This window comes from Bombina bombina, chromosome 12, assembly GCF_027579735.1.
Source record: "Bombina bombina isolate aBomBom1 chromosome 12, aBomBom1.pri, whole genome shotgun sequence".
In the NCBI taxonomy this organism is placed as follows: Eukaryota; Metazoa; Chordata; class Amphibia; order Anura; family Bombinatoridae; genus Bombina; species Bombina bombina.
The window spans coordinates 157,231,554-157,244,613 of record NC_069510.1 but is presented as its reverse complement, the minus strand read 5'-3'; the positions used below and the strand labels follow the sequence as shown (position 1 = coordinate 157,244,613).

General features: G+C 40.2%; 1 protein-coding gene across 1 annotated transcript in view; it reads right to left on the bottom strand.

The window, feature by feature from the left end:
* RABGAP1 (RAB GTPase activating protein 1) overlaps nt 1–13,060 on the bottom strand; it is an 831,375-nt gene that overhangs the window by 222,121 nt on the left and 596,194 nt on the right. Inside the window, exon 12 of the mRNA XM_053696166.1 lies at nt 6,285–6,398. Coding sequence (XP_053552141.1) covers nt 6,285–6,398 — 114 coding nt within the window. The remainder of the gene's footprint in view (nt 1–6,284; nt 6,399–13,060) is intronic.

Sequence of the window (13,060 nt, the reverse complement as noted above, 5' to 3'; positions counted from 1 at the left end):
TGTCATACAGTCAGCCAAGACCTCCAGACAAAATAAGAGGCTTTGAAGCAAACAACTGAAGGATACCACTTCAGTAACAAATGAAGGAATTATACTGTCTAGATCTGAGATTTCAGCCTCAGAAACTACCGGCGAATCCTCCTCACTAACTTGGAAGAAGACAAACCTGCGTAGCAGCATGTGGAGCAGAAACTCTCTTATCAGAGACTTAAAATGTCCTCTTGCCTTTTCCCTGAAGTAAAGAAAAACGGACCAAGTCACAAATACCGCAGAAGGTACCTGAGCTTGCAACTTCTGTAAGCAAATACACTCCTCCAGGAGATTAAGAGGAACCACAGGGCACTGCATGTGATGCCATATAGGCTTGGGACATAAAAGGAGAAAGCTGTGGCAGTGCTTTAGCAGCAACATCCTTGTAGACATAAAGTTCAAACCAATCTGTACATTTAATAGCATTTGCTAAATCAGAGGTACATAAAAAGTACATGTTTAAACCAATTCTTAGTTGAGCAAGCCTTCCACACAACTTCAGCATCAGTAGAAGGAATTATACTGCCTGAATCATAAATTTCACCCTCAGATGCACCCAAAGAATCTTCATCCTCAGACTTCTGAGAGGAAATACTTTGATTAGCCACTTCAGGATCAGAAACCTTACTTACTGTTTCTTTAAATTTCCTTTTGCGTTTTCCCTACAGCATGGGAAAAGCAGACAGCGCCTCAGATACTGCAGAAGATACCTGGGCAGCAATATCTTACAAAATAACTCCAGACGGAGCATGAGAGGAAACGCAGGGCACTGCATGTGCAGATGAATAGGATTGGGAAGCTTGAGGAGAAAGCTGCGGCACATCTGAAACAGGAGGCTCCTGAACAGCATCCGTCTTAGCTAATGATGGCTCAGGGTCAAAAAGTCTATTTCTATAAGCTAAAGTTCTTTAAAGGTACTGGGGGTTCCACCTGGGCATCAAAACATACAGGTAACATCCTGCACAGCCTCCTGATTCATAATACAAACAGAAGAAGAAGAAATTCACTTTTTTTTTTATATACGGTACTTAAAGAAAGATCAGAGCAAACCTACTCTGCTTTAAAATAAAAAAATCTTGATAGTAGATCAGACACCAAAACTTCACCTCCTCCTTGCACCGCAGGCAAAGAGAATAACAGGAGGTTATGGGTAAGGGAAGTGACATATATAGCAGCTTTGCTGTGGTGCTCTTTGACTCCTCCTGCTGGCCAGTAGTGATATTCCCACTAGTAATTGATGATTCCGTGGACTCATCATATCTTAGGAAAGAAAAAAGATAAAACAAAAATAGAAAGAAAAAAAGTGAAAAGAGACAAAGAGAGAGAAAAGAAATGCTATGTCAGGGCGCGAGTGACCTATTCACAAACTTTCAACATTTCCTAGTCTAGCAATGTCCTTTTTTTAACTGTAAAAATGAGATGTCTGCGCCCCATGACATCCGAGGAGTTAGATGCAGAATAATTCTCTACTGAGAAGATTGACTCAATACAATAACATCAGAAAATTACTAGGGTTCAGAACAACACAAGTATCTTAGGCTTACTGGATGCGATGATCCAATATTCAAATAAAAAAACTAGAAATGATACTATAAAAACAGAAATTTCCATATCTTGGCCAATATTCTAGTAAACACTTATCAGGTGAGAACTCCCCTTCCCAGGGGCAAAGAGCAGAAATGTACCGCGCCACTATTCCCTCTATAAGAGGAATACATAAGAACTCTCTGCCTCGCTCCACAAGACTCTCCCCTAGTTTTACAAGCCTCAAGCGCTCCCTAAAGACTCTACTGTTCAGGGATGCATACAACCTACATTAACCTTTCTTTATAACAGTTCCTCTCCTCCATTGCTATCCCCTGATCCCCCTTAGCATGTAAGCCTAAGAGTCCAGCTGTTTGTAGATCACCATCTCAAGAGCTAACTACAACAGTGCGACTCTTGGCCGGGCCCTCTGCCCATTTGATCCCTATAATTGTTTTGTTGTACTCCGCATTTGTTTATAGTGCTGCGGAATCTGTTGGCGCTCTACAAATAACCGATAATAAAAATAATAATATAAGAGCATACCTGTTTCCTCCCATGTCTTTCCTAGCACGTCCATCATAGGATGAGACAGAGAATAGGGCATGGGAATCCCTGGCAACTGTTGGATAAGATATAGGCCAAGATATAGAAATGTCAGTATTTGATATAATTTAGTTATCTTGGTCCACTAGTCACCACTTACCAGGTGAGTTGAGTGCCAAAGCTTTGATAAACAGGTTGGGTGAAAAAAGACAAAATGACCCAAAGAATACTGTAAAAGTACAGAAACCGAATAAAGAACTTTCCTGCCAAACTTGGCAGAGGATGACTGGAACACATACAATTTGCTATGAAATGAAAGACTAAAAATGTTTTTTCAGATGATAACATTTGGAATTTGTTGAACAGAGGTAATTGCTACCAAGACAACTGTCTTCAATGTAAGAAAACAGAGAGACGTCTAAGTGACTCAAAAGCTTGTTCCATGAGAATGTCTATGAAAGATTCCAGAGAAAAGCATGTTACTTAATTATAGACTTGAGGTGTAATAAAACTCAAAAAATAAATGTATGACAATAGGCTCTTGGAACAGCGAAATTCCTCAGACTGCAGAGGTTTAAATGACTTGGTCTTTAAGAGTAGTTACCAAAAAACCTTGCTGAAAGCCATCATGCAAAAAAGTGAATGAAGTCACATATCTGAATATCAACTCTAGATTTATTCTGTCTAAGGAGCCAGGTATAAAAAGGTTACAAATCACTGGTCTAAGGAGCCAGGTATAAAAAAGGTTACAAATCACTGGTCTAAGGAGTCAGGTATAAAAAAAGGTTGCAAATCACTGGTCTAAGGAGTCAGGTATAAAAAAGGTTGCAAATCACTGGTCTAAGGAGTCAGGTATAAAAAGGTTGCAAATCACTGGTCTAAGGAGCCAGGTATAAAAAAGGTTACAAATCACTGGTCTAAGGAGCCAGGTATAAAAAAGGTTACAAATCACTGGTCTAAGGAGCCAGGTATAAAAAAGGTTACAAATCACTGGTCTAAGGAGCCAGGTATAAAAAAGGTTACAAATCACTGGTCTAAGGAGCCAGGTATAAAAAGGTTACAAATCACTGGTCTAAGGAGTCAGGTATAAAAAAGGTTACAAATCACTGGTCTAAGGAGCCAGGTATAAAAAAGGTTACAAATCACTGGTCTAAGGAGCCAGGTATAAAAAGGTTACAAATCACTGGTCTAAGGAGCCAGGTATAAAAAGGTTACAAATCACTGGTCTAAGGAGCCAGGTATAAAAAGGTTGCAAATCACTGGTCTAAGGAGCCAGGTATAAAAAGGTTACAAATCACTGGTCTAAGGAGCCAGGTATAAAAAAGGTTACAAATCACTGGTCTAAGGAGCCAGGTATAAAAAGGTTACAAATCACTGGTCTAAGGAGCCAGGTATAAAAAAGGTTACAAATCACTGGTCTAAGGAGCCAGGTATAAAAAAGGTTACAAATCACTGGTCTAAGGAGCCAGGTATAAAAAGGTTACAAATCACTGGTCTAAGGAGCCAGGTATAAAAAAGGTTGCAAATCACTGGTCTAAGGAGCCAGGTATAAAAAAGGTTACAAATCACTGGTCTAAGGAGCCAGGTATAAAAAAGGTTGCAAATCACTGGTCTAAGGAGTCAGGTATAAAAAAGGTTGCAAATCACTGGTCTAAGGAGTCAGGTATAAAAAAGGTTGCAAATCACTGGTCTAAGGAGCCAGGTATAAAAAAGGTTACAAATCACTGGTCTAAGGAGCCAGGTATAAAAAAGGTTACAAATCACTGGTCTAAGGAGCCAGGTATAAAAAAGGTTACAAATCACTGGTCTAAGGAGCCAGGTATAAAAAAGGTTACAAATCACTGGTCTAAGGAGTCAGGTATAAAAAAGGTTACAAGTCACTGGTCTAAGGAGCCAGGTATAAAAAGGTTACAAATCACTGGTCTAAGGAGTCAGGTATAAAAAAGGTTACAAATCACTGGTCTAAGGAGCCAGGTATAAAAAGGTTGCAAATCACTGGTCTAAGGAGCCAGGTATAAAAAAGGTTACAAATCACTGGTCTAAGGAGCCAGGTATAAAAAGGTTACAAATCACTGGTCTAAGGAGTCAGGTATAAAAAAGGTTGCAAATCACTGGTCTAAGGAGCCAGGTATAAAAAAGGTTACAAATCACTGGTCTAAGGAGCCAGGTATAAAAAGGTTACAAATCACTGGTCTAAGGAGCCAGGTATAAAAAAGGTTACAAATCACTGGTCTAAGGAGCCAGGTATAAAAAGGTTACAAATCACTGGTCTAAGGAGTCAGGTATAAAAAAGGTTGCAAATCACTGGTCTAAGGAGCCAGGTATAAAAAAGGTTACAAATCACTGGTCTAAGGAGCCAGGTATAAAAAGGTTACAAATCACTGGTCTAAGGAGTCAGGTATAAAAAGGTTACAAATCACTGGTCTAAGGAGCCAGGTATAAAAAAGGTTACAAATCACTGGTCTAAGGAGTCAGGTATAAAAAAGGTTGCAAATCACTGGTCTAAGGAGCCAGGTATAAAAAGGTTACAAATCACTGGTCTAAGGAGTCAGGTATAAAAAAGGTTACAAATCACTGGTCTAAGGAGTCAGGTATAAAAAAGGTTGCAAATCACTGGTCTAAGGAGCCAGGTATAAAAAAGGTTACAAATCACTGGTCTAAGGAGCCAGGTATAAAAAAGGTTACAAATCACTGGTCTAAGGAGTCAGGTATAAAAAAGGTTACAAATCACTGGTCTAAGGAGTCAGGTATAAAAAAGGTTACAAATCACTGGTCTAAGGAGCCAGGTATAAAAAAGGTTACAAATCACTGGTCTAAGGAGTCAGGTATAAAAAAGGTTGCAAATCACTGGTCTAAGGAGCCAGGTATAAAAAAGGTTACAAATCACTGGTCTAAGGAGCCAGGTATAAAAAAGGTTACAAATCACTGGTCTAAGGAGCCAGGTATAAAAAAGGTTTGTCTAAATCCTACAATCATTTGGAAGTGGACAATGTCCTTGCCTTCAGAAAGGTCTGAATAACTGGCTCTGAGATATTTTATTTATTGTGTCTTGCCCATTTAGCAAACAAGCTGTTGCAGGTTCCGAGGATTCAAATGAGGTAGGGGCCCTTGAATAGTGGAAAATCCATGTAAGCTACTGAAGTAATGAAAACCAAGGCCAAGAGGGGATTAGAACAATGTTTGAGACAGTTTATCTATTCCCATTGATCCCGGAGATGGAAACTGGATGAAAAAGCGACTGGTGGCCATCATGTCTGTTTCCAGAAGGCCCAACATATTGACAATCATTTGACATAAGCTGATTTGTTGCCACTCAGTTGAAGAATGTTCCAATCTGCTTAGATATGAGATGGCCTGGAAAATGAATTGCTGTAATCTAAGCTAAATTTTTCTGACCCTATTTGAAAATTTTAAGGGACAGTGTTCCCAATGATCAATGTTACCCACTGGAGTGTAGTAAATAGTTTACAAAGAGCTGCTCCACATTTATTTATTTTTTCATTTGAAATAGCTGATTATGCCAATTGTATCTTCAATTATATTGAACATTTCTGAACTTAAAGGGACAGTATAAACCACTTTTCATATAACTGCATATAAAGAAGAATAGTAAAAAGATGGGGTTATCTTCAAATAAATAAGGGCATTTGGGTAGAGTTCTGTAAATTTGATCTGTACAATAAATGGATATTTATTTACTCAAGGGCTTATGGGATTTAAAACAAGGGGTCTTGTGGATATCTATGCAAGGGACAGTGTACACTAATCTTCATATAATTGCAATATGACAGATACTGATATAAAAACCCAGTATAAAACCGATTAGAAACTCCCAATTTAGCACTGTTGATGATGTTAGGCTGGGACACCCAGTTAAAGGGCTGAGAAAGCATGACGAGCAGACACTCCTCCCCCCTCCCCTGCATATAAAGACCCATTACACAAGCAGGAGTCTGTAGACATGGGTCTACATCTAAAACTTTGGGGCTTGGTTTGGAGTCTGAAAATCAGCACAAATGTTATTAAAAAAAATAAGCCAAACTATACATTGTTACAAAAACACTCCCTGATGGGCTCATAAATGGATCATCTACAAAACATTTATGTAAATAAAAATCTAGTGTACAATATCCCTTTAAGGGGTTAATGTAGTATCTGCTGTCATAGAAAGCATCTAAACACACCTTGCAGATCTTGTACAATGAGTCCTGCCCATCTCCCCCGGTGTCCTTGAAGTAGTCATGTGCAGGAAAAGTCCGGTTAATATCCCGAGTGATGGCACTGTCCTGTGGAGACTCCTAAAATGATAAAATACCGCCATTTAGTAAGCATATGGATAACAAATGTGCACAGAGTACCTTTAACATTTTAAGTAAATGAGACTGCAGCATCCACAAGCTGTGAGATGGTTAACAACCTAAATGGGGTGAAGGATTGTGTGTGATTATAGGAACATTAAATGCTAAATAGATGCTATATAGAAAGATGTATTACCCATAAAGCAATAGGCGCTGCCCGCTTGTAAACTAGATTTCCTTCTCTGCTGAGACTAATCAGGGCAGCTATAAACAGATCACTAGAGTGTCTAACCAATCACTGTGTAGAATATACCTGTCTGGAGCTGCACTTCCACTTGTAAGATGAATTAGACAGCTCATGATTTTAAGAATTAAATTACAGGAAAAGGGAACAAAATAAAAATATAAAAAAGTATAACGTAAAGTATTTTATACTATATTTTTATAGCTAGTCAATCAGATATTTAAACATACAAATACCTTACTTACTATCCATATCAAATTATCTGTATTATCAAAGGCGTTAAACATAAGGCCAGCATATTTCATTGTATACATCAATACGGTATTGTATATGAGCACTGAGTATCTATACAGCTTCCAGATACCTAACGTTTCAGACATTTATGGAAACAGTTGAGATTCTCATGATATGAGAGGGATGTGAATAAAGACATAGTACTGACACATACATTTGTCTCAATTGGCCTTTACTTAAACTGCTGTGTGTACTCTTCGTGTTGTTCGCAATTGCACCATGAGGGCCATAAGAAAAGATAAGGACTTAAAGGACTTTCTTTCTTAATTCAGATAGTGCATAATATTAAGGTGCTGGGATCTAGCTGCTAATTGGTGGTTGCACATATGGCTTACTGATGTGTTCAGCTAGCTCCCTGTAGTGGATTGCTTGTCCTTTAATAAAGGATACCAATAGAATGAAGTAAGATTAATATCAGAAGTAAATTGAAAAGCTGTTTAAAACTGTATGATTTACGTAAAACAAAATGGTGCCTAGCTAAGCCAAGAATAAGAGGTTCCATCTCTGGAATATATCCTTTAATTCATTCTGCTCAAGATACACAAACATTGCCTTACATGCGAACTACTAACCACACTAGATAAATGTAAATGGATATCCTAGGGACGCCATTTACAAGTAGTGTAGCTGGTATATCGGTGGTACTTGAGCCCGAGCAGACGATATCCCACAGACAGGTAAATCAGACGTTTATGGAACCTTATTAGTGATGTCATACTTACACCACAACAAGCTTTGTTACATAATCCAATGAAAGACTGCTCTAAATACTCTAACTCATTGCAATCGTGTCTGTATCGCTAAATATTGGAACAAACCTATTCCCCATTAGACATAATATTAAACAAAATGAGATATTACAAAAATCAGATTTATTTTTAGATAATATGGATGAAACAATAGCAATTGGGGGAAACGCGATACTTTGGGAAGAAGGCTGGAGGTGGGAATATAGAGGAGGTTGGATAGTTGGGGATATAAGAAGAGAGCGCCTGGGGGCACTTTACACCCCCCATCCCCCTGACATACTGTGGATCAATAGGATTGATGTGAGAAGTAACACACTGTACATTATTATTTCAGATAAATGTAGGGATTTCATATTATTATTTTCTCTGTTATTTGAAAACAAAATAAATATTATTATAAAGTACTGCATCCTAAATTTTGTTTCAACAAAAGATACAAAAGACTTTGGGCCCAATGATCAAAACCTCGTCCGGGTGGAGAGAAATATGTCTGACCTTTTTTTTTAGCATTATATAGTAATGTATAAGTCACTACTTCACATCCAAAACCTGCATAGTGAGATAATCAGCTCAAAAAGAAAATTGTGTTTCTCCCTGTATTGATAAGACATCTTCGATAATCTCGCCAGAGCGTAGAGAGTTAGATTACGATTAGGCGCCTATTGCTTGTTATTGATTGTTTTTATTCTAAAAATTCCCAAAGCTCAGTGGCTTTGTACAATTTTTAATACAGTGAAATCTAAAATGATAAATGTATGAACGTTTTATTTGAAAATGCTCCAAATATTTTTATTGTGCATTAAAATTAGTTGAATGGAAGTTTATATTAAAACCAGAGGGCAGTCTATGTTTAAAAAAAGGAAATTTATGCTTACCTGATAAATTTATTTCTTTTACGATACGACGAGTCCACGGATTTCATCCTTACTTATGGGATATCGCCTCCTGGTCAGCAGGAGGAGGCAAAGAGCACCACAGCAGAGCTGTATATATAGCTCCTCCCTTCCCTCCCACTCCAGTCATTCGACCGAAGTTAGGAAGAGAAAGGAAAAGCCAAGGTGCAGAGGTGAAGTTTAACAAAAATAAAAACCTGTCTCAGAAAATAACAGGGTGAGCCGTGGACTCGTCATATTGTAAAACAAAACAAATTTATCAGGTAAGCATAAATTTTCTTTTCTTTTACAAGATATGACGAGTCTACAGATTTCATCCTTACTTATGGGATACAATACCAAAGCTATAGGACACGGATGAAAGGGAGGGACAAGACAGGAACCTAAACGGAAGGCACCACTGCTTGAAGAACTTTTCTCCCCAAAACAGCCTAAGATGAAGCAAAAGTATCAAATTTGTAAAATTTGGAAAAAGTGTGAAGAGACAACCAAGTTGCAGCCTTGCAAATCTGTTCAACAGAAGCATCATTTTTAAATGCCGATGAGGAAGCCACAGCCCTAATAGAATGAGCCGTAATTCGATCTGGAGGCTGCTGTCCAGCAGTCTCATATGCAACACTGATGATACTCTTCAGCCAAAGAGAAAGAGAGGTAGCCGTAGCTTTCTGACCCCTACGTTTCCCAGCAAAACAACAAATAATGAAGAAGTTTGACGGAAATCCTTACTCGCCTGCAAGTAGAACTTCAAGGCACGGACTATGTCCAAATTATCTAACAGACGCTCCTTCTTAGAAGAAGGGTTAGGACAAAAAGGAACGAACAACAATTTCCTGATTAATATTTGTGTTATTAGGAAGAAAACCAGGTTTGGTACGTAACACCACCTTATCAGAATGAAAAATAAGATAAGGAGAATCACATTGTAATGCCGAAAGCTCAGAAACTCTGCGAGCAGAAGAAATAGCAACTAAAAATAAAACTTTCCAAGACAATAACTTAATATCTATGGAATGCATAGGTTCAAACGGAACCCCTTGAAGAACATTAAGAACTAAATTCAAACTCCAAGGAGGAGTAATTGGTCTAAACACAGGCCAGATTCTATTCAGAGCCTGACAAAAAGATTGAACATCCGGAACATCTGCCAGACGCTTGTGAATGAAAATAGACAAAGCAGAAATCTGTCCCTTTAAGGAACTTGCTGACAACCCTTTCTCCAATCCTTCTTGGAGAAACGATAAAATCCTGGGAATCCTAACCCTACTCCATGAGTAGCTCTTGGATTCGCACCAATAAAGATATTTACGCCATATCTTATGGTAATTTTTTTAGTAACAGGCTAACGTGCCTGAATCAAAGTATCAATGACCAATTCAGAGAACCCTCACTTAGATAAAATCAAGTGTTCAATCTCCAAGCAGTCAGCTGCAGAGAAATTAGATTCGGATGATGGAAGGGTCCCTGAATAAGAAGGTCCTGCCTCAATGGAAGCTTCCACGGTGGCAGAGATGACATGTCCACCAGATCGGCATACCAAGTGCTGCGAGCAATCACCCGGGGAAGGAGAGCAAACAGTGGAAACACATAAGCTAGGTTGAACTGCCAAGGCATCTATCAGTTCGGCCTGAGGATCCCTGGACCTGGATCCGTATCTTGGGAGCTTGGCATTCTGACGAGACGCCATCAGATCCAATTCTGGTCTGCCCCACTTGAGAATCAGGGTGGCAAAGACCTCCGGATGGAGTTCCCATTCCCCTGGATGAAACGTCTGTCTGCTCAAAAAATCCGCCTCCCAGTTGTCCACTCCTAGGATGTAGATTGCTGACAGATAACAAGAGTGAGCCTCCGCCCACCGAATTATGATGGATACTTCTGTCATCGCTAAGGAACTCCTTGTTCCTCCCTGATGATTGATGTAAGCCACAGTCGTGATGTTGTCCGACTGAAACCGGATGAATTTGGCCGCAGCTAACTGAGGCCAAGCCTGAAGCGCATTGAATATTGCTCTCAATTCCAGAATATTGATTGGAAGTAGAGACTCCGACCGAGTCCACACACCCTGAGCCTTCAGGGAATTCCAGACTGCCCCCCAAACTAGTAGGCTGGCGTCCATTGTCACTATTACCCATGAGGGTCTGCGGAAACATGTCCCTTGGGACAGATAATCCAGCGACAACCACCAAAGAAGAGAGTCTCTTGTCTCCTGATCCAGATCTATCTGAGGAGACAAATTTGCATAATCTCCATTCCACTGCCTGAGCATGCTCAGTTGTAGAGGCTTGAGATGAAAACGAGCAAACGGAATGATGTCCATAGCTGCCACCATCAATCCAATTACCTCCATGCACTGAGCCACTGATGGCCGAGGATTGGACTGAAGGGTTCGGCATGTATTCAGAATCTTTAACTTTCTGACTTCCGTCAAAAAGATTTTCATGGATAAAGAGTCTATCAGAGTTCCCAGGAAAGGAACCCTTGTCTGTGGAATTAACTCTTTTCTAGATTCACCTTCCACCCGTGAGTCGTCAGAAAGGATAGGACAATGTCAGTATGAAACTTTGTCAGCTGATAAGACGACGCCTGGATCAGAATATCATCCAGATAAGGCGCCACTGCAATGCCCCGCGGTCTGAGAACCGCCAGCAGAGACCCTAGAACCTTTGTGAAGATCCTGGGTGCCGTGGCCAACCCGAAAGGGCCACAAACTGAAAATGTTTGTCCAGAAAGGCAAACCTCAGGAACTGGTGATGATCTCTGTGGATAGGGATATGAAGAAATGTGCTGCACCTTTAAAAATTAAAACACAATTTTTACTGCAAATTTTACTTCAAACGTGCAACAAGTAGAAATTAGGGAGTTGCATAACAGAACCTATTCAACCCTAAAGTTATAATAGCCCTTTGTATGTTATGACAAACACTAACCCCTGCACCAAGCCACAGTTCCGCTGTGGCGCCTACCTCACAACCAACGACCTTTGTGAACTGCCGCCTAAGTCCGCTTGCGATCTTTGTCCAAGCGGACATAGGAAAACACAAAGGCGCTCTGAATCCCCTTGTGACTGTTGGAATCCTGACAAACAAGTGTGCGGCTAAACGCGCAAACGTAAGTCCAGCCCTTCGTGGGCGTTAACAGAAAAGCCCCATAGAAGCCGCATGGAAAATACCAATGTCGGGCAGACCCGACTGTACTATAACCAATGTGTCCCCTCAAAAGGATTGTTATTGCCCACTCGATCACAATAAACAATGCAAAAACACGGAGTAAAAACTCCCAAACAGTCCCCAACGCCAGCTCGCAGACAAAATGACAAGAGTCACATAGTCACCGCTTCAGACCCTTAATGAAATCTGGTCCCATACACACAGTTAATATAAGAGGAAAAAGCAGCTAGGCAAATAACACTTTTGCAAGTTGATTACCCCTCTTGCAGCAATTAGCGTCCAGTCTGTTCTGAGCTACACCAGAATAAAAAGACTGTGCATACCGCACGAAGAAGAGGTCCCTTGGTATTACCTCCTGTAGATCTGTGGGGACAAATAGGGCCTTATATAATATCTGACCATCAGCAGGGCAGCACCAGCATGGGGAGTGAAGCGAGAATGTAGAATCTCCTCAGTTCCCATAGTTGAAACACCTGATGCTCTACTCTGAAAAAAATAGTACTCACTGGCACCATTTAAAAACAATAAACTCTTAATTAAAGAATCTAAACTAACACCTCACTTTACCTCTTCCTATCACTAACACAGGCAAAGAGAATGACTGGAGTGGGAGGGAAGGGAGGAGCTATATATACAGCTCTGCTGTGGTGCTCTTTGCCTCCTGCTGCTGACCAGGAGGCGATATCCCATAAGTAAGGATGAAATCCGTGGACTCGTCATATCTTGTAAAAGAAATACAAACCCCCAAGATAAAGTTACAAAAAATAAAATTACAGAAAAAAATAAACAAAGCTATCCAAAATAAAAAAATTAAACATAGGGGGGCTGAGCTTGGCTGCACAGGGTGATGGCCGCATGTTAGACTAGCTCCTAGGCCCGGATCCCCCAGTTCGGCATCTATCACCAAGCCATCGGGTGAAATATCACAAAAAGTGGAGGGACTTGTACAAGCATGTAAAAGCCCTGGACCGCTCAATCGACAATTTGAAGAAGCCGCAAAACTCAGACACGAAGCTCCGTGTCCGGACCAGGCCTAAGCCATTAGACACATTAAACGCCAAAGATACACCGAACCACAAATCAGGGCGAGTACACAGGAGTAGAGGTGACCACTCAGCGTGATAAAGGCACACAGAAGGAAACAAAGCGGAAAGTAAACAGCACCTAACCACAGCACTTTGTACACGTGAGTCATACCTAATCCCTTACACCGAGCTCCCACAGCAAAGCTATAATCCCACAAAATGATATCAAATAGTCCAGCATCATAGCAGTGATTGAGTGGTGTAGAAGTAAATAGCAGGGGACTTATTATACA